The sequence below is a fragment of the Poecilia reticulata genome, chromosome 18 (genome assembly GCF_904066995.2).
Source record: "Poecilia reticulata chromosome 18, P_reticulata-male-v2, whole genome shotgun sequence".
Classification (NCBI taxonomy): Eukaryota; Metazoa; Chordata; class Actinopteri; order Cyprinodontiformes; family Poeciliidae; genus Poecilia; species Poecilia reticulata.
In genome coordinates, this window is record NC_088847.1 from 19,179,702 (window position 1) to 19,206,953 (window position 27,252).

The 27,252-nt window shown below is 38.8% G+C and overlaps 1 protein-coding gene and 1 long non-coding RNA gene across 6 annotated transcripts in view; one reads left to right on the forward strand and one right to left on the reverse strand.

The window, feature by feature from the left end:
- Positions 1-5,849: 5,849 nt before the first annotated feature.
- The window catches only part of LOC145548537 (uncharacterized), a 96,473-nt gene continuing 75,070 nt past the window's right edge, over positions 5,850-27,252 (forward strand). For 2 of the 4 annotated variants that reach the window (XR_014084549.1, XR_014084548.1), the window contains exon 1: positions 5,850-6,521. This is a non-coding gene — a long non-coding RNA (uncharacterized LOC145548537). Of the gene's footprint in view, positions 6,522-24,446; positions 24,594-27,252 lie in introns of those variants that run through there. The other 2 variants (XR_014084547.1, XR_014084546.1) reach the window with 2 other exon arrangements.
- Positions 7,501-27,252, reverse strand: part of LOC103480746 (sodium/calcium exchanger 1-like) — a 111,461-nt gene continuing 91,709 nt past the window's right edge. For both annotated transcript variants that reach the window (XM_008435908.3, XM_008435909.3), the window contains one exon: positions 7,501-15,135. In XM_008435908.3, coding sequence (XP_008434130.1) covers positions 14,756-15,135 — 380 coding nt within the window. In that variant the 3' untranslated portion in view covers positions 7,501-14,755. The remainder of the gene's footprint in view (positions 15,136-27,252) is intronic.

The window sequence follows — 27,252 nt, forward strand, 5'->3', positions numbered from 1 at the left end:
CAGTAACACCTGGCAGTATCTGTACCGTGGTGTTTATGGCACAATTATTAGTATGGATTAGTATTGAGAGCAATATGTATTCATTAATATTTTTGAATGCAGTTAACTTTGCTTAAAAGTACATTTGGATTTAAATTAAAGGTGACACATACGTCATGTGAATGGTGGAAGTGGAGTTAATGTTAATTACTAAGAGCACTCAGGCTGCGTCACACTGCAGCCCAAAGTGACCCATTTCCGATTTTCTGCGACCTGCATCTGATCTTTTCAATGACAAGCGGGAAGAAAAACAACAGTCATGACGGACAATAACGAGGATTAAGTTGTTAAATGTGCTGGTTCCGGTCGGACAACAACTTCAAAAGTGTAAGCTACACTCAACAATTAGCATCCATGTTCACTTCCGCAAACACTGAGCGCTTCTTCTTTAAGGCAGTTGGCTCTCTACGTGGGACATTACTGCGCATGCGGGACACTTTCAGGTCGTTTGCAGTTCACTGGAAATCACATACAAGTCATATAATTACAAGTGTAAACAACCACGGCAAAAAAAAAAAAAAAATCTGATTTGAGAAATCGGAATTGGGTCACTTCAGGCTTCAGCGTGTAACTGGTGCTATTTTCTTCTGAAAGATTTGCTTGTTCGTTGGTTTTAAATTAATTTTGATTTATTTAAAATGTGCCATACTGTGAATCACACTTTTATGTAGCACTAAAAGTTGCTACATTACAGCCATAAGTGGCTGAAGTCCTAAACTACTTTTTCTGGTAGAGCTATTAGCAACAGGCTACTGTTAACAAGCACAAGGACAACAATCTGGTCCTCATTATGGGTATTATATTGCCTCATTATATTGCCAAATCTAGTTAGAAACAGGATATTAGTCAAATTACACTTTAGTAGTAAGCAACACATTAGCTCTTATTAGCAGTGATGCTAAATATCAGGCCTATTCATTCATACAAGCTTGTACTGCTTGAGCTGTTACCAATTTAGTGCTAATTAGCAATTTCACTACAATCTAGCCTTAAGTGAAACTCTGTGGTGCTGCTACCGATTAGCAATTGTCCAGGACTAATTTATGTTATCACTACAACCAGCATTAATCGTAAGAGCACATAGTGGGCTACAAATCAACTAACTATTAAGACCTTTGTGACGTTTCCACATCCTGTGTTAACTACAAACAGGCTAGTGCTAATTAGCACCAGCACTAATTAACAGATAACTGTCAGTGGCCTAATTCAAATTAAATCTGTCTCTATAAGCTGGTGTCAGTCAGGATGATATGGACAAGATAAAAAAAAAACTGCCAAAAATGCCAAGGTACAGTCAATACTTAAAGAAGGTCAATTTTTTAAAGCTTATTTAATGTTTGTATTGCAATGAGTATGGTACCATTAGCTGTTATGTGTATCAGATTTTGTTCAGAAGTAATTTTCTAATTTATAATGCGGTCATTTGTTGATATCCAGAATCAGGCTGTAAAATAAACAGAACCGTTCCCCCTTGTGGCCATAGTTGCTGTTTTTGCTCTGTTTGGTCTGCAGTGTGGCCCGTGTGGCCCAGTCCATGTTCTGCTGCTGTTTGTTTTCTTTTTCCATCACTATAAACCAGCTGGATCGTTTTTAAGCCACAAACTTTAACTTCCTCTCTGTCTTATTTACGTTGTAAACTACCATTTAGATTAGAACATCGTACTTACAGGATTGCTGCAGCAGATATTACGGCACCAAGCAGAAGTCTTTCCTCTTATTAGACATTTGGTGGCGGGTCTCCCTCGGGCCGACCCTCAGGCCTCTGGCTGACATCTTTCCCCCTCTGTTCTTCCTGTCTCTGCCTCTCTGTCACATTTCTTCGCCTCCAGTTTCACCCAGTAATGAGCCCATATTTTACTCCTGCACTGGTTAAATTAATTAAGAGCAGCAGTAGAGTGTGTTCGCTTCATGTCATGCAAAATACATGAGACGAGATGTGGGTTCAGTTTTTCTGTAGTGTAAATGACTGTCGGATATAAAGGGAATACTATACGTCGATCCGGATGTAATATTTTATTGTTCCTTTCTAATTAATGTAAAGTATATGAATGAACATTTAGTAATAAACTTGTAACTTTATGCAAACCATTTGCTGTTTTCAGTTTTTCTTTGTTTGTGGTAGTTGAAAAGGGCTTAGAAATGCATATTTTCCTGTCACTTTCCTCCCATTATTTCTAATAAACACAAGTAAAAAGCATACTATCAATTTTAATTAAACAGCGCCTCTTCAGTTGCTCTTTTAGCCTATTTACACAATATATGTATTTATTTATGCATCCAGGGGAAAATCTGACTTTATGCCTGATGGAGCAAAATGCATCAAATTATGAAAGACCAGCGCAGTTTGTGAAGCACAAATTGTGTAAAACTGAATTCAGTTTGCTTAAAGCTGTTGTTAATTTTAAATGGCAAAGGGACATGATGAACAAGGAAAGTGGAAGAGTTTTAAAGAAGATATAGTTACTGTCAACATTAAAACTCTGCAAGAACAGGAAGTGTTTCTCATTTTGTTGAATGTATTTAATTTAAACTGCGTTGTAGAAACTTCTAGTCGCTCTCTAACGCTCAGTTACATAAATACTGATGAAGCTCCCAAAAAGCAAAATAACTTTGATAGCATTACAGTAAATAAACTAATAGTGTTTAGGCGTTCTGTGACGCTGTCATCTTCATTAAAACTTTTACATCAGTTTTTGGAATATTTAATTAGATCCAGATTTTTTTTTTTTGCATTTGTGAAAACAAACAGCCGTTTCAGATGGTTTTTAAGATGAACTCACATTACCTTCTCTTATATTATACGACTATTCCTCAGACTTTTACTGCACAGATGCATTTTTATGCCTTTTTGATCAAATATAATTTGTTTATTTTGAAACCTTGTCCTCTCATTTTCAAAAAAAGTTACATACAACTTTTCTAAAACTTTGTTTAAATTGACTTGTCATTAAAGATATTTTAATCTTTTTCATTTTATATTAAAATTGAAATCCTTTTTGTGGACCTATTTGGAAATATTGGTTATTTTAAGTTATCATTAAAGATTTCCTTTAAATTATTTCAGCTTTTCTTTCTGCGCATCAAACCCTTAATTGTCCTTTCAGTTTATTTCACCAGCTAACAAACCTCATTTCAGCTTGTTAAATACATTTAGACCACATTACTTTTGGTTTCTGAATGGTAAGTCAACATCAAAACACTTGCCTTTTCCAGCAGCCATTGTACAGCACATACAGCAGTAAAACCATCTGACAAAATGTGTTGGAACTTTTGGGTTGCTAGGTAACGAGCTGGGGTTTGCTGGGGTTGCTAGGTAACGGCGCAGTGCCTGCTGATTTGTGACTCTACAGTCTGGAGGTTTTTGAAATGGCTTGTTTTCCAGACACCATAAAACATGAACGTACTGCCAAATAACAGCGGGGTGTTTTTTTTTTTGTTTTTTTTAAGTGTTTCTAAAAGCAGTAGAAACCCAAATGGAAGTATAAAAAACTGCAGAACCTGAATTCTGCACATGTTCCATTTAACACATAGATGCATGAAAAAGCCATAAATTAAAGACATTTACGGAGACGGCGGGTAAACTTGACACGAAAAATGAAATATCTAACAATTTTGAAAGTCTTGTTCTCCTTTGCCATTATTGGCTTGTTTGCTTTCAGCCGACATCGCTCTGCCTTTGCTAAAGCTTCCTGTCAGACAGAGATGACAGATAAAATCACAGCCTTTACGTTTCATTTCATGTTGAGTGATAAAAGCCTCCTTTGTTTCCTGTCTCCCTCCGCAATAAGCAGCCAGCTTGTTTGGGTGAATACTAATACGAAACTGTTTGTACAACTACAAAGCCAATTAACCGACTAAGAAGTGTCAAAAGCGTTTAGGCATGAAGGCAGAAACTCGGGGCCCCTGAGAGACGAGGCTATCAGCGTAGCGAGTCGCTTTCTGTCTGCCTCATCCCACTGGATGAATTTGCTCCAGCACCAACTCCATCACTCGTTCTGTTCGACGTTTCTTTCTTCTCATACACTTTAAATCCATTCTTAGCAGTTTCATTCCAGCCTGCTCCTGCCTTCCTTCATGTTTCCCTCAGGTCTGGGGTGTTTACGCTGCGTCCCGTTCTCCTCCAGCAGAGGATGCAGCAGCAGACTTGTCTCAGCGCGGTGGTCACCGCCGGATCGCTGTGAGGATAACAGCTGCCACTCTGCTGTTGGGGAGCTGACGGAGAAGAACGGGGACAGGGGGGGAGACGCAGGAGCTTAAACACCTGGAAACTTTGCCTGCTATCTGCCCTAATTGGATCAGTTTTAGTAAGTGAATTGAAAACACAACCTTGTGTGGCGTCACTGGGTCTATTTTAGGGGGGCTGTAGCCCCTCTGAAATATTCAGATGCCCCTTAAATAATTTGGCAGTTGGTTTCTTTATTTGTTTTTAATTTTACAAGTAACTGCCAACAAACTCGATATAATAGGGCCAGAATACGAGTTTAAATAATCAAATAAACTTTTATTTTTTAACTCAAATATGATTACATGCATATGTAAAAGGGTTTTATTTTAGCAATATTATAAGTTTGTCAAAATGTGTTTATTTACTCTTTGAATTTATTTAGTTTACGTCAGACATTTATTGGTGTTTTAAGTTCCGTTACGTTGCTCTTGGCAGTTGGTGGTTACCATAGCAACCAGTAACTGTCAGCTCCTCCCCTTTTTTTCTGTTGCCATCGGTAACTGATATGTATTAGAATCAGCTGTGTTTTCTTTACAGGTATTATATTTTGAAATAAATTTTGGACAAATTTGATAGTGTACAGAGTTTTATGAGTAATTTTGCTATGTTTTGTGTTTGTTTTTAAATGTTATTGTTAACGTTTCCCATTTTAGCTAGCATATACTTTTTTTTAGGTATATGTTTGAGTAAAATGAACATTGTTCTTTTATTCTATGAACTACTGACAATGTGTCTCCAAAATTCCAAGCAAAAATTTAGTTTTTATTTGTAGAAAATCAGAAAAGGGCAAAATAATGAAAAAGATGCAGTCCTTTCAGGCCTCAAGTAATGCAAAGAATAGAATAAGGATATTCAAGAATAGTGAAAGATTACCGTAGATGGAATTTTAGCCATTTCCCATTTTCAGAAGCCAACTTCTGCTTCGTTTTATGTTGAGAAAATCTGTCCCAAAGTGCCTGAGAGCAGATCCGTAAATCACGGTTGAGGTGTTTATTGGTCAGCAGTGCAGCACGGCTATTTCACCGGTTTGGTCCCAGGTGTCTTTCAGTGTTTGCATGCATGAGTTTACAAACTTTCAGCAACCTTTCCCTGCTTCATGCGGCACAAATATTCTAATGTTTCTCAGGTGGAATATGAAACTCTGTAATATATCTGTACTCTGCTTAGCTGATAATTATTGCTGATGTTTAACTTTTTGTCAGGTCGCAGACCAGAAATTGGAGACTGATCTAATCTCAGACTTGCTAATTCTTCTTACCACCAGATATTTACATAAAATTAACAAAGAGACAATTATTTTATTTCCTCAATGCTTAATTTAAATATAAAGCTTTTCCTGCTTTGGGTCTCTTACTAAAATTATTTTTCTATTTGCTAAACACAGACAGAGATTTGATAGCCCTTTTTATGGCAGAATATATTTGCCATAAATATATTATGGCAAATAATATATTTATGGCAATAAATATATTAATAAATATATTATTTATTGCCATAAATAATATATTTATATTATTTATGGCAATAAATAATATTGCCATGTGGAGTAAACACATGGAGTTTACTTTCAAGTTTCATAATTGTCCAATCAACATATAGTAAAAAAAACCCTCATGATTGTTTTAGTTTACATGTCAGTTTGTTGATTTGACATTAAGTAGTTTGGCCAATAATAACTGTGGGTGGACATGGTTTCCAAGCTACTGGCCCAAGATCAGATTATTCTAAAAACAAGCTGTAATGGATTGGACCTTATCCATGTTCAGTTAGGTGGAACTGTGGGAAAATTGATCGAGGTAATGTTGGCAAAAAATGAACAGCGGTAGCAACAGAAAGTCCTGCAGAGCTGCAATAAAATCGAGCTGCTGGCTAACGTTAGCTTGTAAACATCGCTCTCTACCAGCTATGTTCGGCCTGAGCTAACGGTGGCTAACTGTAGCGAAGCTAGCGATGACGCCGGTGTTCTGACAGCGTACAACGGTTAGCAAACAGAACGACAGCGGCAAGGCCTCATGGAGACCCACCACAGAAAGCTAATGGGAGGAAATTATACCCAAGGGGTTTTGGTTTTTCAGAAACTGTGAGGAAAAGAGGACTTTCTCCACAACTGAATTTTATAAAAAAAAAAAAAAACGAACTCAGAATGACAGAAGAGGCTTTCTGCAGGCTCCTTGATGGCCATAAGGTCAAGTTGGACTTTAAGGAGTTGATTTTACAACTTTGCAAGAAAACAGACAAGAAAAAATAACTTGTAAAGGTAAGAGCTATTGTGCTTTGTGTAAATTAATATTAGCTGTTGTGATTGTGCGACCAGATGATTTTGTTTATTTGATATGCTGCTTTGAATATTGAATCATTATGGTGGGATGCTTAGAGTTAGTTTGAGATCAGTAATTGGGTTTTTGTGTTCCGGTTATCTTATTTCAGCAAATTGGATGATTTCTATTGTCATAATCGTGAGGTTTGGGATGATTTAATTAATTGCATTAGGCGATTTGTGAGTGAGATGGCAGTACATATAATGGAAATTAGCAGTCATCAGCTTTTGACCACCAGGTGTGTGATTTGACATGCTAGCTTGTTTGGAAGCTAGCATTAGCTTCAAACAATTAAGGTGAGCCTTAATTGTTGTATTTGAATTTTTTTACCTGTTGAACTTAGGCCCATTTCTATCCCATTTACTAATCTTTTGAAGAGCGATGAGCCTTCCAGGGACCGAAGCCCGGTTCTAATATGGCGGACCCTCTTGTGAGGCATGAATGCAGTTACTAAAATGAATGGAAGTCAATACAAAGTCCTAATTTGGGTAGAAATACAAACTTGTGTGTGTTAAGTCTGTCTGGAAACCCCTGTTTGTTTGTTGGGTGTCAATAACTTTAGCCAAAACAAATTTATTTGGACAGCACAATTTACAGAAAAATGTAAGGAGTGTAAACTCTTTTTAACTTCCTTTTGAGTGGGTGTTATGGTCGTGACATGGGCCTGTCAGCTACAGGGCCCGGGGCCCCTAGGATTACTAATCCGGCTATGTATGCAACATCTCCGGTAAATATTTTTTCATTAAATATTACATCTAAGCATTTTTGTAAGTACTTATTTGTATAATTTATCAAAATGTCAACTGGTTAATGTTGATATAAAATACAGTTATGTTGGGATAAAACTGTGGCATAAGTTGACTGAAAGTTGAATTATTCCAGATCCTATTTCCACCAAAGGAAAAGACCCAGACATGCTTTTAACATTTGCCAGTCATATTTTATTTCACTTTTAAGAAAAAAAAGAAAAGTTTGGTCTTTGTAAACATCTATATCATTGTTCATATCTTGCCATTTTCAGCATTTAAAAATACTTTACTCTTTACTACAACATCTCCAACATCAACACTGTAGTCAGAATGAGCGTGATTCATGCATCGACACACCCAGGGAGGGAGAAATATGAATGAACCCACACACCCAAAACAAAAGGATAAAAGCACATTTATTATATTATTTTACTAAGCTAAGTTGGTGTTTTTCTCTCTGAGAGGCTTTTCTCTTACAAAATGATCAGAAACGACACAAAACAAAAATAAATGTAACAAAACAATAGGATCCTAAAATGAACAAGAAAAAGAAAACTTGAAATACCAAAAACTGATAAAGCACTTTGTGACAAACATGTCTGCATGAGTATAAAGTGACAAAGATATAAATACTTGGAAAGGAGGAGTGGCTAAAGGAGAAAATAATCCAATAAAATATAAAAATGTTGATGCTTTTTTAAAGATGGAAATCTCAAACCACAAAAATTACAGTAATTCTTTGAATTTGTTCAGCATCACTTGTACAACTTTTAGATATAAAATATTCAAATATGAATTCACTTGAGTTGCCTTAAATAGAATTTTAATGATCAAGAAATATGACAAAGGAAAACTAATGGTGATTAAAAAAAATAAATATAGAAAAGGTGCCTAATACAACAAAGAATAAATAGATATCAAACCAAGATCCCTGTAAAATTCATCTTTTAAACATAAATCACACCGATGTTCGTCATCAAGAGGTGGTACTTTTGGGTATTGTTATGGTAAACAACCAATATAATAACAGAATTCAGAGTAATAAGTATTTAAACAGATGGCAAAAAAAAAAAAATCTAAAAAAAATGGTGAGGTAAATTTCCCAATTTAAAAACAAAGTTATATCTTTGTGTATAATTAAGAATGTAATGTTGCTTTGCTTGGTCACTTCTGGATTCTTAATATTCTGGAAATAATTTTTTATGGAAATATGCCAACTCTGGAAAAAGGCAATGTAATCGTAACAGCAGCTTCCTTCATTAACCATCCGGGTTTTTCCATATGAACATTCTGCAGTACAATCCTCTCGCCTCCAACCTGATTTAACACATTCCTCTCATGACACACAAACACAGAGCTCATTAGGCCTTCAGATACATGGTGAACTGCAAATAAAGTGTGAAGCCAGAATATAGATTTCCCAGTTAGAAATTGACTATATTGCCCCCAGAAGTCAACCATTCTGGTTTCCAAATCCAACATGGCCGCTTTACGCATAGAAACCGCCAAGGAATACTTAAAGATGATTTGGATAACTTCCTTTCTTCCTTCTAGAAAATAAACAAAGTATTACAAAATATATACACTGGACAAGTAGGGAGCCATCATTTCTTTCTACAAACAATCTTGGCTTAAACTTATTGTAAATGAATAACATTTCCTTCTAATATTCACTGTTTTGTAGAACTGAGCCACGTTAAAAGGCAAAGGGTTCAGCCTAAGTGTTATCAGACAGACGAAGTGGTGCCATCACTGTTTCTAGAGTGCATTGCAAATGATAAAAAAGGTAATCGATACTCTACTTTTATTCGAAATGACACAAGCTATAACTTAGGTAAGACAAGTCATTTTCAGAACAAAAGTTATAGATTTAAAAAGTTGTGGCCACCTGGAACAGTAGTGCAAACCCAACTAGTTAGATGTAGGCTGATATAAAATTGTCATGGTATAATAGTTTGTAAAAATACAATGGTTCAGTATTTACACAAAAATAAAAGTCAAATGTATAACTATATTTATTTATATCTATTGTCTGTCATTTTTGTTCTTTTTGCTGGTCGTCTTGGCCAAAAATAGAAAAAAAAAAACTTTACTACAATTGGTATTTGTTTTTTGAACAACATCTGAATGAGACAGAGATAACTGGAGTAAATGTAAAACATCCCCCAGAATATAATACAGCCAGTCTTATGTTCAAAAGTAATTTCAGTCCTTGTTAAATCATAAATTCACTATGATTTATACTGGCCAAACCCAGGTCTGAAATGTCTCAAATATTTCAAAACCTCATAATATGAAGTAGGTGAAAAGATGTCAAGAACCAAAGCAGTTCATGAGCAGATGTGAAATGAAATAATTTGAGTCATCAACCAGGTTTACCAGGGACATTTCTAACACTTTGAGTCCAGTGAACCACAGTCTCCCATTGGCTGTTTAACTGATAGTTTTAAAAATGGCGTTAATTTAAATGTTGCTAATTTAACAAGAGTGGTGGTTAAAGCTCCTTCAGTTTCCAGAAAACGACTGATTTGTTTTTTGCTATACAAGATACTTCCAAACTGCAGAATTTTCTGTTTTCAAAGCAAAGAGAGTGTCGTAGCCTTCTTTAAGCCGGCTGACTGGCAGTGTGCAGCAACCTGTGGGCATGGAGGGGCTCCCATTGCTTTCCTCAATACTCTTTATAGTTGAGCACTCCTGTTAAACCGGCACTTTTTCTGGCATCTCATTAAAGTGCCAGAAAACTTTGAACCATATTAATGAAACATTTCTTCAATTTTGTGAACCGTTTCTCTGATTGTTTCAGTTTTTAAAAACACATTTCTGCGTTTTCTCTGGCAATTTGATGTTTTAGCTGTCTGCATGTGGTCTACCTGTGACGGTGTCTTATGAACGTACGTAAACACGACGGCGGCGACCGTCAGCCGGTCGGGGAACGAACAGACGGCGACCTCAGCGTAAAATAAAAGGCGACACTTTCAACCCTCCTGCCAAGATCTATTCTCAGTTTTGAATGACAGCCAGATTTATTACAAATCTAATATTACTTGGCAGGTACCCCCCCCCCCCTCCCCCCACACACACACATACACAGATAATCCAATTTATAACCTTTTTTTGTTTTTATCCCCCCTGTGGGTCCGGCTGTTATTCGTATTCATTAATCTCGTGTTTGGGATGTTTGCCAAAGACACAGGGCAAGTCCTGGTAAGGAGATTACAACACCAGCTCACACAGACAAAACCCCCCTAACACACGTATGCTTCACAGAGAGAATAACTGAATGAGAAATGACACGGTAATGTTCGATAGAGGAACAGAAAACACGGATAATGAAAGAGAACGACGACACAGAGCTAGAGTCCCACAGACTCAGTTTAGCTGGTAGCTAAGCAACAGGCAGAAGGACAAAAATATTGTTACATTTCTTCACTTTCCAACATGCAGCTGTCCTCCAGCGAAGATTACCAACCTTTAAACAGCCAGGCTCTCTAATTCAGCCTGCTTGTTTACCCCGTGGCGTCAGCAGCATTATTATCCTGCTGCCTGCTCTTTCTTTAACCGGTTACAGAAGCTTAAGTCATTGAGAAAAAGAGTCTGGCCAGACTGATGGCCTAGCAGCCAATCAGCAAGTCATGTTTTAAAAACACAAGCAAGCTAACGAGCAGTGCTACAAACAAGACTGAAGACCGGGCCGGCCAAAGCCTTTCTGGGGCCCTAAACAGGTTTTTATTTGAAGCTGGTCAACACCACATGATTATATTCTTCCTCAGCTATTTTGTGTAACATACCTACTAGCATTAACATCATTTGTAACTAGCTTACGTCGTGCCGGTGTTATGGCTATTAATTTGAACCTTACAGGAGTAACAAACTAAAACGAAATAGTTAGATTTTGAAATGCAGAGTGGTATTTAAGTGTGCCACATCATTTTAACTCTTTGAAAATAACACACTAAACAAGTTTCTTATCTTATATTTCCCCAATCATGGCAACAGCAGGAAGATATTAATCTATTATTTGTGTAACAACTGTAAAAATAATATAAAAATTGTTTGCCATGTGTAATAGCATTTAGTTTGTATAATTCAATGTTATTTTCAATGTACATACATTATCATGCTAGCGTTGTGCTCTTGGGGGCCCCCTGGTGGTGTGGGGGTCCCTAGAAGCCTCTTTACTTGCATATGGCGAACTAAAGACATGCTAAAGAAATGAACAGAAATTAGACTGTGGAGGCCAGTGGTGTCAAAAGTGGCTAAAAATACCCATTTCTAAACCCTAAAATCTAAAAAATGTATATAAACGTTATTGGACAGATGTGTTCTTGTCAATGATCAAATTAAAGAGAGTGGTTGTTATTAAAAGAGAATACTTTTAACAAATGTTTTCCATTGTAGAATAGTTTTAATACGTCAGAAATAACTTTTACTTAATTAGAAATTAAGAAGGGGAACATTTTATTTCTTTATCTTCAGTTCACAAATTTAATCCTGGGACAGCAAAAGGTCCCTACGGCACACATTGGACAGACACCCTGATGTCGGCTAGAAGCCCTGAATGTAACTGCTGAGGGCAAAATCTTTACACTGATCAAACTTGGACATCTTGTCTTTTTTCTTTTGTCACTCAGTTCTTTCACTCTGCTAAAAATATTCTCCCCAGTCGACCTTGGATTGAACTGGGATGTACTGGAAGTGAAGGATACCATCGATGTTTCTAGAAAGCAATAACATTTCTGACAACTAAAATTGTACCAGCTGTTTCTGAGACAAAAACTATATTTTTTTGTTTTCCTGATCAACTCAAAATATAGTTTCTGAAAGAAGATGATAAAGACCGTCCAACAAAACAAATGTTAGATTTTATGGGGTATTTCACAGATTGTAGGAGGTATATATCTTATCTGGTAAGAAAATGATTTGTTTTACAGACAATTAACTGTAGCAGCATCATTTTCCTCCGTGTCTGAGCCAAATGAGGCAGAGAATTTTTCACTGCTGATGCCTAACTTCTCTTACAACCACTATATGCGTAGCCTTTGCTTGAAGTGACGCAGTTCCTCTTACTCTATTCCGACCTTTAACTTAGGAATAATTTGATGTGTTTCTGCCTTCATTGCTGCCAAAAAAATCTTAAATTATAGAAAATGGGTTGTTATACATGCAGTTATGCTTGCTGAACATTGTACTTGCTGGTCTTTTCAAAAGTTTTGCTGGTTCTCATCAGCGTTGCAAACCTGTTTTAGTTGGGTTCAACGTTTATTTCCTTGAAGTCTGCAGGCAGCATGGTCCTCAGTTAGAGGAAAGTAGCTTGGTTTCTGTGGGTTTTTTTCTTTCTGTAACGTGGTTTGACAAAGGGAATGAATTTATTAATAATCCGCGTCGACCAACCATATGCCGTCCCATCTGTCCGGTTCCAGACACGCTTCTGGGCAAGAGACGATCTAAAAACTGCGCTTCAACACTTCTTTTCCAGACAGACGTGGATGTCGGAACAGTTAATTTGACATGAAATGTGGCTTAAAACAATTTCACAAAAGCAAAACAAACAGATTCACCCATAAAAACACAGCAGATCACGTAGCACATTTAATTGTAGTGTTGTACTCACCACAGCTGCCGGCACATTGGGGAGTTTAAAAAGTAAATCTGCACAGTTTAAAAAGGTTGTGTTGGTGATTTGTGACAATTTGTTATAGTTTGGTACAAAGAAACGCCCCGTGATGCAGAACAGACGCGTGATTCTTCAGCTGCCTTGTATTTTTCCCTTTAACTCTCTCAATCTTGTTCCCACAAAGATGGAGGCTTCACATAAATAAAATACCAGTCATGTCCCACACACATCGATACAGGTTTCTGATAATATCATGTACAAATAGAAACACTGGTTATGGTCATAGTTTGGATTTTTCTACACCGTTTCCTTCACAGTTGTCGTCACGATCACAGTCAGTACGATCCTTCATTTTGATTGGTCCTTCTGGTGTACGGAAGTCCCCTATTGGCTATAGTTCGATTAGTTGTTTTTCAAAGTGTAAACATTTTACGTAACAATGTGTAGCGCTCAGTACTTTTGTACATCCTCATCAGCTTGGCTTTTATTCCACTCTGCGTTTCTTGACATCTTTCTTCTGTCGCTCTGTTTTTGTATATTTGTTGTTGTTGTTTTTACAATTCCACGATAACAACATCAACACGTGACGCCATTGAAAAGAGTAGAAAATGTGTTTTGGGAGGAGGAAAAGGGGACATGGGAAGAGTTTAAAAAGGGTTTTATGGTGGCGACTTGTCACAACGTCGAGTTTTCTTTTTGGACACGTAGGGCGAGGATGGGGAACATGAGGCAGGCAGGGGGACGATCAGGACAGGAAGGTTTGTACAATGAGACAATTTTTGCACAGTGTATCCTTAAATAAGAGGAAGAAGAGGGTTAATTTATCATCTCGCCGGCAGGTTTTAGTGCAGGATCTCCTGAGGGCCCCGTCATTTTGAGTGTATTGAGAGGAAAAAGGCGATGAAAGTTAGAAGTCAAGGGCGATGATCCACTGTTCCTCTGTAGCACAGAGCCTTTCAAACGTATTCATACCTCCTGAACTTTTTTACATTTTGTCGCACTACAACTGTAAACTTCAGTGGGATCTTACAAAATAATAGAAAAGATGAACTAAAGAATACATGGATTTCAAATCTGTTGCACACTAAAATATGAAAAGCATGCTATGCACATTACCCCATTTACTCGAATACCCTGTAAATAAATACATCAGTCCAATTCCCTTCAGAAGTTACTCAATCAGTGATTGGAGTACTAGTGTGATATAACTTCTATATAAAACGTAACTTTTAGTGGGTGTATCACATATAATCTAAATAAAAAGTGTTAAAGTTTGAGGTTGTAATGTGAGAAAATGTAAAAATAGTTTCAGTGGGTATTCATTTTTCATGGAGGTGTAATGACAGAGGAAAGACTGTCGGGGTTTCCTGCAGCTCAGTTTATCTCTAACCTTTTTCTCCGTCATTTTTCATTCGGCTGCTGCACGACGCGCTCTTCTCTCTGGTTTTGTTGTTGACTTTTGTAGCTTTATCGCTGACCTTCGTCCTTCCTCTCAGCTCTGCTTCTTTCTTCAAAGCTCAGCTGATTATCTTCTCTGCAGCTGGTTTGGCTTTAAAGTGAAACAACAGCAGTCCTCTGATGATAACACTGTTTCAAGGTTTTCCTTGATACACTGGAGGGCCTTTATTGTTCAAAGAGCTTCTTTAAAAGACGAGAATAATTAGTCTCAACATTGTTGGGGGAGTTGTTGGTTCTCATGAGGGTGTACACTCATTTTATTTAGGGAAAAAACATAATTGAATGACATGAAATCCATTTTCAGATAAAGTCTTAAGGTTTCCCACCTCCTCCGCACCAGTCAGGTCTCTTTCTAAAACACTTGTATATGGCAGTAGGCCTCCATCGAAGCCAGCAGGATGTAAATTAGCCACAGAGAGACGAACAGCAGCGACGTTAGCAACTTGCAAGTCCGCGGCCCGCCCAGCTCGCCTCCGGCCACCGTGGGTCGCCGGCGGTAGAGAAGCGTCAACACGCACACCACGGCCAGGATGGTGAAGAGGGTGACGGAGAAGGCCAGGTTTCCTGGGTCCACCCTGAAAGGCTTGCCCTTAGAGCGCCAGGCGATGGCGGCAATGGTCCACGCCACACCGATACCCAGGAAGACGTTGACGGCGTTGGAGCCAGTCACGTTGCCGATGGAGGCGTCAGCGTACTGGTCCTGGATGGCCGCAACCTTACTGGCAAAAGTATCTGAGAAAACAGCAAAAAAAAAATTTAAAATCAATATTTAAGTCGGCGGTGTATAGAAAATTATTTGAAGATGTAAAATGCATACAAGAATGGAAAAATATCAATTAAACCACCAGTATAGACCAAACAAACGTTCAGTGTCAGGATTCAAATTTTACTGGACGATAAATTGTCCCAGAAATTATTGCGATAAACGATAATATTGTTCTGAAACCATTTTCAAGTAAGTTAAATACATAATCTTTACCTTCATAAAAATGTTTATGAAGGTAAAAAAAAGTATGTAGAGCACCAAGGTTCCAATCAGTAGATCTACTGAATGCTAACTAAGTTGAGATAAGTTTATGCTAAAAATAAATCTCTAACTCAACAATGGTGACTCTTGAGCAGTTTGTTTAGTACAAAGAGTGAGGGTGCTTTGAGGACTGTATGTTGTGCAACAACTCAAACAGCAGAGCGATGCAGTGACCCTGCAGTTTTTATAGGATTACATTTGCATAACCATAAATGTCTCAGCATGTTTCGGAGTATTAATTTAACAAGTGAGCCCATTAGAGCTGAAGGAGAAAAAGAGATTTGTCAAAGAGTTGTAATTACATGAAGTAGCTCTCCAATCAGAAAACAGAATTTGATCCTGAGGGTTGATCTTGCAGCCAAAACCATACTCTTATTGATGAGTAGTTGGTTTTCATCTGCATAGTGGATTTTATATAGTCAGAAAACATTAATTTAAACATCTAGAAAGTCAGATTTTACATAACTTAGTACATATGATATAGGGGTGTAGTGATACAATAATTTCACGATACGATATTCTGGTCACGATACGATATGTATTACAATATTTGTTGAACGATACCATTCGATACGATTCAGTGCATTTTTAGGATTTTTTTGAAATATTTTAGAAGGACAGAGTGATTTTAGGGACATTTTGTGTTCCATAGACTTGAATTTAGTTAACTGAAAACTGATTAAAAGCACCAACTACACAATACCTGTTTAGAAACTCTGATTGGACAGTCTAACAGTCTGCAGCTGGACAAAATGAATCAAAGATGCAGTGAGAGAATTAGTTTCTGTCATTTAATTCATGTGGACTTGACATAAAACTCAAAAGTTTAAACTGTAATCCAGGAGCAGAGTGGGGAGGTTATCAGGCTCTGTAGACTCTCAATATGCAAATGATTTCATTTATGTTTTTTCTTTTGGACACTGTGGCTGCATTTAATGCATATCAATTAGCAGGAGTATGAAAGACGTAAAAATAATGAACTATAGTATATTAAGAAATTATATGTAATCCTCTGTGCTACATGAATGCAAATTAAAACATTTGCAACAAGTAAATCAAGTAAATTAAGTCCAATATTAGGTCTGTGTGAGCTAAACGTGAGAGTGAGACATTTTATATATATATATATATATATATATATATGTAATATACACACACACACACATACTGGCATATACTGCCACCCCTGAAAAAATCCCTGCCACCGTCTTGCCACCCCATAAATATTTTTCTAGATCCGCCCCTGAGGCTTTTATATGGGGTCAAATGATAAGTTACACCAGAAATAAGACGAATAGAAACTTTATGGAGATGATAAAACTTGAAGAACAAATTAAAGAGGCTGAGCTCGAGATAAATGTAAAGGATTCTAAAGAAAAGCAACAAAAACTGCTAATATTAAGGGCAAAATATAACAAACTATCTACTACCAAAGCTTCATCAGAGATATTCAAGCTGAAACGATCCGACTACGATCAAGGAGAAAAGGCAATCTCTAATCTCGCCTGGCGCATTAAAGCTCTGCAGAATGAAAATACTTCTGATCCTCTAAAAATTAATGATCTCTTTAAAGATTATTACTCCAAATTATATACATCTAAAGGACACATATCACAAATATGACTAGATTAATTTTTTAACTCTACATATCCCCACACTTAGTGAAACGGTTAAATCAGAGCTGAATATCCCGATATCTATAGATGAACTTTCAAATGCAGTACATAAATTTAAATGTACTTCCCGGTCCGGACGGGATCCCTTTGGACCTTTATAAAATATTTAAAAACAGACTACTACAGCCCCTCTATAATATGCTTGCAGAAAGTTATACCCTTAAAGAATTACCTCCTTCTCTACGAAATGCAACCATAACAGTACTACCTAAACCTGGAAAACCTCCCACCAGATGCGAATCTTTTCAACCAATCTCTCTTTTAAATTCTGACATAATATCTAAAGTACTAGCACTTGGGCTTGAGAAATGTTTACCATCTCTTTCTGAACCTGATCGGAACAGATTCATAAAGGGGCAGCAAGCTAAATATGAACATCCCGATACTGCTTTACTTTCACTTGATGCAGAAAAAGCATTCGACAGAGTGGAACATAATTATCTATACAATGTTTTATCTCAATTTGGCTTGGGTAGTTATTTCATAACCTGGATTAAAATAATTTATAATAAACCCACAGCCTCAGTTATAACGAATAATATTATATCTGATTCATTTAATCTAGCTAGGGGAACACGTTAAGCGTGTCTCCTCTCACCCCTCCTCTTTATTCCTGTAATTGAACCATTGGCTTTTGCCATAAGGAACAATCAAAACATACAGAATAAAAAGTATTGAATCTAAAATTAGACTATTTGCAGATGACATTATTTTAATGATGTTTAATCTGAAGTCCTCAATCCCTCAACTACTTAAGTCCTTCCTTCCTTCCTTCCTTCCTTCCTTCCTTCCTTCCTTCCTTCCTTCCTTCCTTCCTTCCTTCCTTCCTTCCTTCCTTCCTTCCTTCCTTCCTTCCTTCCTTCCTTCCTTCCTTCCTTCCTTCCTTCCTTCCTTCCTTCCTTCCTTCCTTACTTACTTACTTACTTACTTACTTACTTACTTACTTACTTACTTACTTACTTACTTACTTACTTATTTTAATGTCTAATCTGAAGTCCTCAATCCCTCAACTACTTAAAACCATCAATGAATTTTGGTTGTCCATCCATCCATTTTCTAACAACCTTTGTCCCTTAGTGGGACAGGAGGGTTGCTCCCACAACCCACAACCTTCTTGCTGCAGGGCAACAGCTCTACCAACTGTGCCACTGTGCAGCCTACACACACACACCTAGGGGCAATTTGGAGAGGCCAATTAACCTGACAGTCATGTTTTTGGACTGGGAGGAAACCGGAGTACCCGGAGAAAACCCACCATGCACAGGGAGAACATACAGAAACACCGGAGCCGTGAATCAAACCCACAACCTTCTTGCTGCAGGGCAACAGCTCTCCCAACTGTGCCACTGTGCAGCCTACACACACACAACTAGGGACAATTTGGAGAGGCCAATTAACCTGACAGTCATGTTTTTGGACTGGGAGGAACACGGAGTACCAAGAGAAAACCCACCATGCCCAGGGAGAACATGCAGAAAGACCAGAGCCATGAATCAAACCCACAACCTTCTTGCTGCAGGGCAACAGCTGTACAAACTGTACCACTGTGCAGCCTACACACTGACACATAGGGGCAATTTGGAGAGGTCAATTAACCTGAAAGTCATGTTTTTGAACTGGGAGGAACCCGGAGTACCCGGAGAAAACCCAAGCATGCACAGGGAGAACATGCAGAAAGACTGTGGCCGTGAATCGAACCCAGAACCTTCTTTCTGCAAGGCAGCAGTTCTACTAACTGTGCCACTGTGCAGCCCCAAAGCTAAATCCTATTTTTAAATCAGTCCACCTCAAATTTAACAAGGGGACGATCTCTAAATTTGGCTCAAGAAATCGAACAGCAATTATCTTCATCAAGGAGGTGTGGGTTATACTTAGCTCTGTCTTCGCAAGTTGGGCATGCGGCATATTTTGATTTGTTGAGAGCTCGAGCGCCGTAAATGTCCTCGTCCTTCGCCCTTTTTACCAGCACAGAAGTTAGGGTCTCGTCGTCCCGTCTCTTTGTAGGGCGAACGTCCTCGGCCGAGGACGTTTTTGGAAGATTTTCCAAATCTTCCCCTACGACTGCCCTGTCTTGAGACAGGTCTTCCAACGCCGCTTCTGTCAGAGCAGAGGTTGAGGATCTAGATCCAACAACCTCTGCTCTGCAAACTTCCCCAGCCGGGGAAGCTTGGTTGGCAATCGGGGCAGGGTTGAATAGATAAGCATCGAACTCATCGTATTCAATGGACTCATCCCTGTGGCTACTAACGTCAAATGTCACGCTAGGAAGAATCTTGTTAAAGATTTTCCTCACTCCGGTGGTAATCAAGTAACCAGCACCAAAAGTTAACGGAAAAAACACAGTGGCTACGACCTGTTCCATACTAAAATCACTAAAACACACAGAGCTCTAAGTCAAAGATGCTTGGAAATGACCTCCTGTTTTTGAGACCCAAGCATTCATAACCTCAGATGTTCTTTGATCTATGTCATAGATGATGAGGTCATAAGCAATGAGCTCACTGTAGTTCTGGGGAAATGTCTTGCTTCTGATGGTTGCTATGGAAACGGTCAAATCAGTTCTGCATGACTCAAACTATTAACCCTTTGCAACTGCATCACTTGATCATTCAAGGCGCCATGACAAACTTCAGAAGGGTATATTTCAGGAGGCTTGGGATTAAAACAGGGATTTTAATCTTTAAATATTAAATTTGGATTGACAATGGTATATTAAACCATTAATTTAAGAAGGATTTTTCATCGTTCTATCAGGTTTAAATTTTTGAATCATACTTGACTTAAAAATATCTTAAAAGTAAACTTAAATGTAATTTACAAACATTTGCTGCTGCTGCTGTTTTTAAATTGCGACAAGAAATTTTGCCTGCTTGGACAAAAGCTACAAAGAAATACTTTAGGTTTAATAATTTTACATGTTAGCATAAAAAAAGAATAAAGAATGATCCCTAAGAAATGGTGCTGCCGCTCCATAGTTGATGGGTTGTAAACGACCCATTAGAACACATTAGTTCTACGGTGCGTAAATGTAAACAACAGACTAGTGGTGTCAAACTCAATTTCACCGAGGGCCACTTCAGCATATTGGCCACCCTCAACGGGCCACATTGACGGTACAAATCAGGAGTGCCCAGGTCCAGACCTCCAGACTGCAACTTTTAGATGCATCCCTGCTAAAACACCCCAGACAAAAGGTTGACTCCCTCATTCAGTTCTGTAGAGGCTTATAATGAGTCAATGATCCAGGTGTGTTAGAGAAGGTAACGCATCTAAAGTTGCAGATGGTAGCTCTGGAAAACTAGACTGTGGCAGCCCTAGCATAAATGTATGAAAATACAATGTTACACTAAATTAAACACCTCATATTGTTAAATAACTGATTTTATGTACTGAAGTTTTAAATATCACATTGGAGTTTGCATGGATGTAAAATTACTGCTCAGTTTAAAAATTACAATATTTAAATCAGTGTTAAAAGGTAAGAATCTGCTTAATTTGTGATAGGATCTGGATTCACGGTGAATATTAACTAAACCGCATAAAGTGCGGCTAAATAGCCGATGTTAATGATTGTAATTTCACTGGTAAAAATAATGCATGACCGATTTTTTTTTATGTTGTCGGTCAAGATAACGGATAACAAAAAAAGTCTAGTGCGACCTGCCTCTCTGACACCAATTCACACACATCTTCATTCACAGTCTTACTTGTAAATCGATTTAAAAACAGACTACTACAGCCCCTCTATAATATGCTTGCAGAAAGTTATACCCTTAAAGAATTACCTCCTTCTCTACGAAATGCAATCATAACAGTACTACCTAAACCTGGAAAACCTCCCACCAGATGCGAATCTTTTCAACCAATCTCTCTTATATATTCTGACATAATATCTAAAGTACTAGCACTTGGGCTTGAGAAATGTTTACCATCTCTTTCTGAACCTGATCAGAACAGATTCATAAAGGGGCAGCAAGCTAAATATGAACATCCCGATACTGCTTTACTTTCACTTGATGCAGAAAAAGCATTCGACAGAGTGGAACATAATTATCTATACAATGTTTTATCTAAATTTGGCTTGGGGTAGTTATTTCATAACCTGGATTAAAATAATTTATAATAAACCCACAGCCTCAGTTATAACGAATAATAATATATCTGATTCATTTAATCTAGCTAGGGGAACACGTTAAGCGTGTCCCCTCTCACCCCTCCTCTTTATTCCTGCAATTGAACCATTGACCGAACAATCAAAACATGCAGAATAAAAAGTCAGAATAAAAAGTATTGAATCTAAAATTAGACTATTTGCAGATGACATTATTTTAATGATGTTTAATCTGAAGTCCTCAATCCCTCAACTACTTAAAACCGTCCGTCCGTCCATCCATCCATCCATCCTTTTATCCGTCCGTCTGTCATTATTTTAATGTCTAATCTGAAGTCCTCAATCCCTCAACTACTTAAAACCATCAATGAATTTTGGTTATCCATCCATCCATTTTCTAACACCCTTTGTCCCTTAGTGGGTCAGGAGGGTTGCTGGTGCCGATCTCCAGCTAACGTTTAGGGCAAGAGACGGGGTCACCCTGGACAGGTCGCCAGTCTGTCGCAGGGTAACACAGAGACAAACAACCATGCACACACACTCACAGCCAATGTCAATTGGTATTCATATGTATTCATATGAGTAATGCATATCAATTAGCAGGAGAATGAAAGACGTAAAACTAATTAACTATACTACATTAAAAAATTGTATTTAAGCCTCGGTGCTCCATGAAGCTCATTTTGAAACAATGCAAGTTAAAAACAATATTTCGTATTGTTTTTAATACGAAATATTAAAAACAATATTTTATATATATATATATATATATATATATATATATATGGAATGGTTAACTGAAGGGCGCACAATCCTGATACAGAAGGAACCCTCGAAGGGTTCAGTCCCATCCAACTATCGGCCAATAACCTGTCTCTCTACAACATGGAAGCTCATGTCAGGCATCATAGCGGCTAAGATAAGCGGGCACATGGATACATACATGAGCAAGGCACAGAAGGGCATAGGCATAAATAGCAGAGGAGCCAAACACCAACTCCTTGTAGACCACACAGTCGCCCGAGACTGCAAAACCCGACACACCAACCTGTGTACCGCTTGGATTGATTACAAGAAAGCCTATGACTCAATGCCACACACTTGGATCATTGAATGCTTAGAGATGTACAACATCAATAGGACTCTAAGAGCCTTCATTGCAAACTCGATGGGGCTGTGGAAAACCACCCTTGAAGCCAACTGCAAACCACTTGCACAAGTGTCCATCAAATGTGGCATATACCAAGGAGATGCTCTGTCCCCACTGCTGTTCTGCATAGGCCTGAACCCTCTCAGCCAAATCATCAACAAGACTGGCTACGGATACCGACTCAAGAATGGGGCCACGATCAGTCACCTCCTCTACATGGATGACATCAAGCTGTACGCCAAGAGCGAGCGAGACATCGACTCACTGATCCACACCACCAGGATCTACAGCACTGACATTGGGATGTCATTCGGACTAGAGAAGTGTGGTCGGATGGTTACAAAGAGAGGGAAGGTCGCCCACACAGAAGGGGTCTCACTCCCAGAAGGAACAATAGCAGACATAGAGCACAGCTACAAGTACCTGGGAATACCACAAGCAAATGGCAACCTCGATGAGGTCACAAGGAAAGGAGCCACAGCCAAATACCTCCAACGAATAAGGCAAGTCCTGAGAAGCCAGCTCAATGGCAAGAACAAGATCCGTGCAATAAACAGCTATGCCTTACCAGTAATCAGATACCCTGCCGGAATAATTAGCTGGCCAATGGAAGAGATGAAGGCCACGGATGTTAAGACTAGGAAGCTACTAACCATGCATGGAGGGTTCCACCCCAAATCCAGCACCCTGAGACTGTACACGAGCCGTAAGGAAGGAGGCAGAGGACTAGTGAGTGTGAGAGCCACTGTCCAGGATGAAACATCCAAGATCCATAAATACATCAAGGACAAAGCCTCAACGGACGATGTGCTCAGCGAATGTCTCAGGCAATGGGGAACAGAAGACAAGGTGCTGGAAGTACCATCATGGGAGGACAAGCCCCTACATGGGATGTACCACCGACAAATAACTGAGGTGGCTGATGTCAGGAAAACCTACCAATGGCTGGAGAAAGCTGGACTCAAGGACAGCACAGAGGCTCTCATCCTGGCCGCCCAGGAACAGGCCCTAAACACCAGAGCAATAGAGGCTCAGATCTACCACACCAGAGAAGACCCAAGGTGTAGGTTGTGCAAGGAGGCCCCTGAGACAGTCCAGCACATAATAGCAGGGTGCAAGATGCTGGCAGGGAAAGCATACATGGAACGACATAACCAAGTGGCGGGCATAGTGTACAGGAACATCTGTGCAGAATATGGACTGGAAGCCCCGAGATCAAAGTGGGGAACACCCCCAAAAGTGGTGGAGAATGACCGAGCTAAGATCCTGTGGGACTTCCAGATCCAGACAGACAAGATGGTAATGGCGAACCAACCGGACATTGTGGTGGTGGATAAAGAACAGAGGAAAGCCGTTGTGGTGGATGTAGCAATACCAAGTGACTACAACATCAGGAAAAAGGAGCATGAGAAATTGGAGAAGTACCAGGGCCTCAGGGAGGAACTGGAAAAGACCTGGAAGGTGAAGACCACAGTGGTGCCTGTGGTCATCGGGGCCCTCGGGGCAGTCACCCCCAAACTGGAGCAGTGGCTCAAACAGATCCCAGGAACAACATCAGACATCTCAGTCCAGAAATGTGCAGTTCTAGGCACAGCCAAGATACTGCGCAGAACCCTCAAGCTCCCAGGCCTCTGGTAGAGGACCCGAGCTCAGAGGATGAAACAGACCACCCGCGGAGGGTGAGAAGGGAATTTTTTTTTTTATATATATATATATATAATGCCACCCCTGAAAAAGTCCCTGCCACCCTCTTGTCACCCCATCAATATTTTTCTAGATCCGCCCCTGATTTTGGAGTAAAAATGCAGCCACAAATGCAGTCTTTTGGACTATGGGGTAAAAGGCTTTTCTACCTTGGCTCCCGGAGTTAGCCGTGGCTGTAAGCTGTTTACTACTAACTGTTAAAGTAGTTTCTCCGCCTCTCCCCGTAGTGATCGACTCCCTGCAGCTACGCAGCCCCGCTATTCCCCTGCTTGGATCTCTGAGTAGCTGCCTTTCAGACTGCCTCGGTGCTCCATGAAGCACCGAGATTTAGAGATTCTCTAAATCTCTGATACTCTTTGTCTGTTGCTAATAAGAATGATCGATCAGCCATTGTTGCCATGGAAATCCTCACTGCGCCGCGGATTCCGGCTGCGGGTTTTTCCTCTTCGTCTTCCTGCTGAAAACAGCGCCGCTGCTTTTGCGCGCCCGCTTCGGATGTTACATCCCATGTTCATTCTTCAGGTAATCCTTTATATACAGAACAGAAACCGCTAAGCTAAAAACTAATTTCGAAGTGAATGCTACCAGTCGAAATTTGCATTAATTTCGCGATCTCACTGCTTTTGCAGCTGCTCCGTTCGTGCCGCTACTCCTTTCCGCTTCTTCGTTCCGCTTCTCTTTCACGGTTACTTGCGCAACTTTACTTTGTTTCTTAGCAACAAAATACAGCCCATCGTTATTTATTGAAGATTTAACATTTCCAAAAACACAGGAATCTAATGTTTCGTTTTGTACGTTTGGAAGCCCATTCCCTCTCACATAATCGGAAAAGCCGGGAAATGGCGGCGCTTTTGACATTTCTCTGACATTCGGAAAAATATGGTTTACTAATGTTAGCATAACTCCGGTTATACTTGGCCTATTAACACAATTTAAAAACTGGTGTGTAGCTTATAATCTGCACTTTAAGCTCAAGTTGAAAGTGAGACTCAGGGAGGCGGAGTCTTGCTGCTACGCCGTAAAAAACTAGACGTTAAAAAGAGCTGTAAGGCTATGGACCCCTATGGTTTAACGGATCGATACACTGGGATGAAAAATCGATACTTTCCTAGGGCGGAAAATATCGATATATATCGCCGAATCGATTTATTCCATCATATATTAGGGCTGTATATGATGAATGCATCATATACAGCCCTAATATGATGCATCCATTGATGTATATGTTTAAGATGGCGTACTATGATTGAAATGGTATCACTCCACAAAGCACAGAGTGAATGGTTTGAAGATCCATAAGACAGAATTACCAACCCTGGATCACGTTTATTGAAATCAGGTGCTTTTATTTTGTAATAACTAACCACAAATACTGAGCTGTCGTCAACCACTTGGTATCAAGCAAACCCAAACCATTGCTGCCATCAGAGTCTGCTGTACTGCTGTCCGACGTGTCTTCCTTCACTCACTGTTTGGACTCTGTTGGATCACCCTAATCTGATATTCTCCATCAGATTCAGATCAAACTCTGTCTGGACTTTTTACTTCTGGTTGTTAGTCAAATCTAACGGGGTACTTTAAACTTTGCATGAATAATCTTTGACTCATCTCTAGTCTCAAGGGTCCCAAATTACCAAGGAATCACTTTTGGGTCTCTGGTTCTTTGGTTAAAAAGTGCAGAGTAATCTTTACTGCGATCCATATTTGTATTCCGATACCATAATGTGCTAAAACAAAGTAACACATACTTTGAAAGGGGTGTAGGTGGCTAGGAGAAAGCTTTTCCATCGGATTGAAATTGTGTCAAAAGCTGAGAGTCTGCAGCCCGGCTGTCAGGAAGCACCAGGGAAAGGGCTGCCAGTCACTGCAGGACCGCATCGGCTTATTCCCATTTAGAGTCTGGCTGCTGCCATGAGTCTCGCTTCTCATTTAAATGTCACTGAGATTAATTGAAATTCATATCCCAACATGAAAACCATCCTCCAGAGTGAGTGAATTGTAATCCTTTTGGTGGAATCTCTGTGTGCTTTGACGCTCGGGTGGGAGAGGTTTAAATTACAGAGCGAAATCGGCCCCAAAACAGACGGAGTTCACTCAGACCTCATCGAAGAAGAGGCCTCGTTCACCTCAGTCGGATAATGACGGCTTCCAGGCTCTCGCACATTAAAAATCATTTATCTCAGTGAAAGCTGCTGCTGCGTTTGATAGACGATGAATCGACATAGTAATGGTGTTGTAGTTCATTTTTCTGTTTGAAATATGAACTGAACTTCAGCAACACCAAATTATCATGTCATTAAATCTCGTCCTGGATAAATAAAAAAAAATATTTTCACAAAGTGAATTATGAACTAATGTGGGCATCCGATTAAATGCTTAGTTGACATCTTGATATGCAACGTTTTTATCTCCTGAAAGGTAATTTAGTTGAACTTTATCCATTTTTGTTACATCCAAAAGTCTGTTTTATTTTTTCCCAAATTCCACTTTTTTGTTTTTATTTTGACCAAGTAGTCAATTGAAAAATCTGCAGAATGCACATTTATTTTATCTGACTACTCTATTAATTGTCAGAATAATCAATAATTATTACTTTGTTCACACAAGCAATTTAAATAGAAATACAAATCTTTTTGTGTAGTAATTTGATTCTGATTTTTAGGGTCACAATTCGATTTAGAAACAATTTTTTTTCTGTTTAAACTATACAAATTATGTAATTGACAACAATATTTAAATTATTCTACAATGCTCCATACTTTATCAAATTTAATCAGTTTATAGTTAAAATATGGTTAAATAGGCTTATGCTTAAAATTCAGTAGTTTAAATTACCACTATTACATTAGCTTAGTTGCTTTTTCTTAATTAGAAAAATATTAAAGAATTATTCAAAATATTAAAAAAAACTGGGCAGATTAAAAACGTTTTCTGAATCAATTCAGAATTCCCAGGATCAGGAATCTTTTTTTTTTTTTCCAATAAGAACTAAATGTTCCAGTTTTAAACTGCTGGTGCTCTGGTACCGAACAACTCAAATGGTTACAAATGAGCTCAATAACGCTCTCCAACCACGTTCTGGTCCAAAACTGCTCCATCATTCCCTGAACTGGCAAATTTACAGTAAATGGTCCTCATAATTGCTGAGCATAATAATGATCCAGGGTAATAATGCCTTATG